The sequence below is a fragment of the Corvus brachyrhynchos genome, unplaced genomic scaffold (genome assembly GCF_000691975.1).
Source record: "Corvus brachyrhynchos isolate BGI_N302 unplaced genomic scaffold, ASM69197v1 scaffold334, whole genome shotgun sequence".
Taxonomy (NCBI): domain Eukaryota; kingdom Metazoa; phylum Chordata; class Aves; order Passeriformes; family Corvidae; genus Corvus; species Corvus brachyrhynchos.
In genome coordinates this window covers 2,774,831-2,775,188 of record NW_008238316.1, presented here as the reverse complement: position 1 = coordinate 2,775,188, position 358 = coordinate 2,774,831, and the positions used below count along the sequence as shown (strand labels likewise).

The window sequence follows — 358 nt, the reverse complement described above, 5'->3', positions numbered from 1 at the left end:
CGGGGTTGTGCTGAAACAGCCTCAGCCCCTTCGCTCCGCATAAAAACCCAGGAGTGGGCACTTTGCCTTCCCTAGGCACCCACCCCGCGCCGTGAGGATGCTGGGAAGCGGTTGGGAGGAGCCGCGTGTCCACGAGTGTTACGGAAATGGTGCAGGTGACCTGAGCATTGGTGACCTCCCCCACAAGGGGCAGCGGTGCCACCTCCCTGTGCTCCCGCAGTGGCCTGTCCCCACCCCTGTCTGTCTGTCCCTGCTGCGCCCCCTGGGCCTGAATCCTCACCCGGGGGTCGCGGGGGTCCTCGGGCAGGGGCTGTGCCAGCACATCGATGTCGTCCCCCGCGCTGCCGACGGCCCCGCA

The 358-nt window shown here is 67.9% G+C and overlaps 1 protein-coding gene across 1 annotated transcript in view; it reads right to left on the bottom strand.

Annotated features, from left to right (window-relative positions):
* MTG1 (mitochondrial ribosome associated GTPase 1) overlaps nucleotides 1-358 on the bottom strand; it is a gene marked incomplete at its 5' end in the record, with an annotated part of 4,994 nt that overhangs the window by 3,679 nt on the left and 957 nt on the right. Inside the window, one exon of the mRNA XM_008633285.2 lies at nucleotides 143-358. Coding sequence (XP_008631507.2) covers nucleotides 143-358 — 216 coding nt within the window. The remainder of the gene's footprint in view (nucleotides 1-142) is intronic.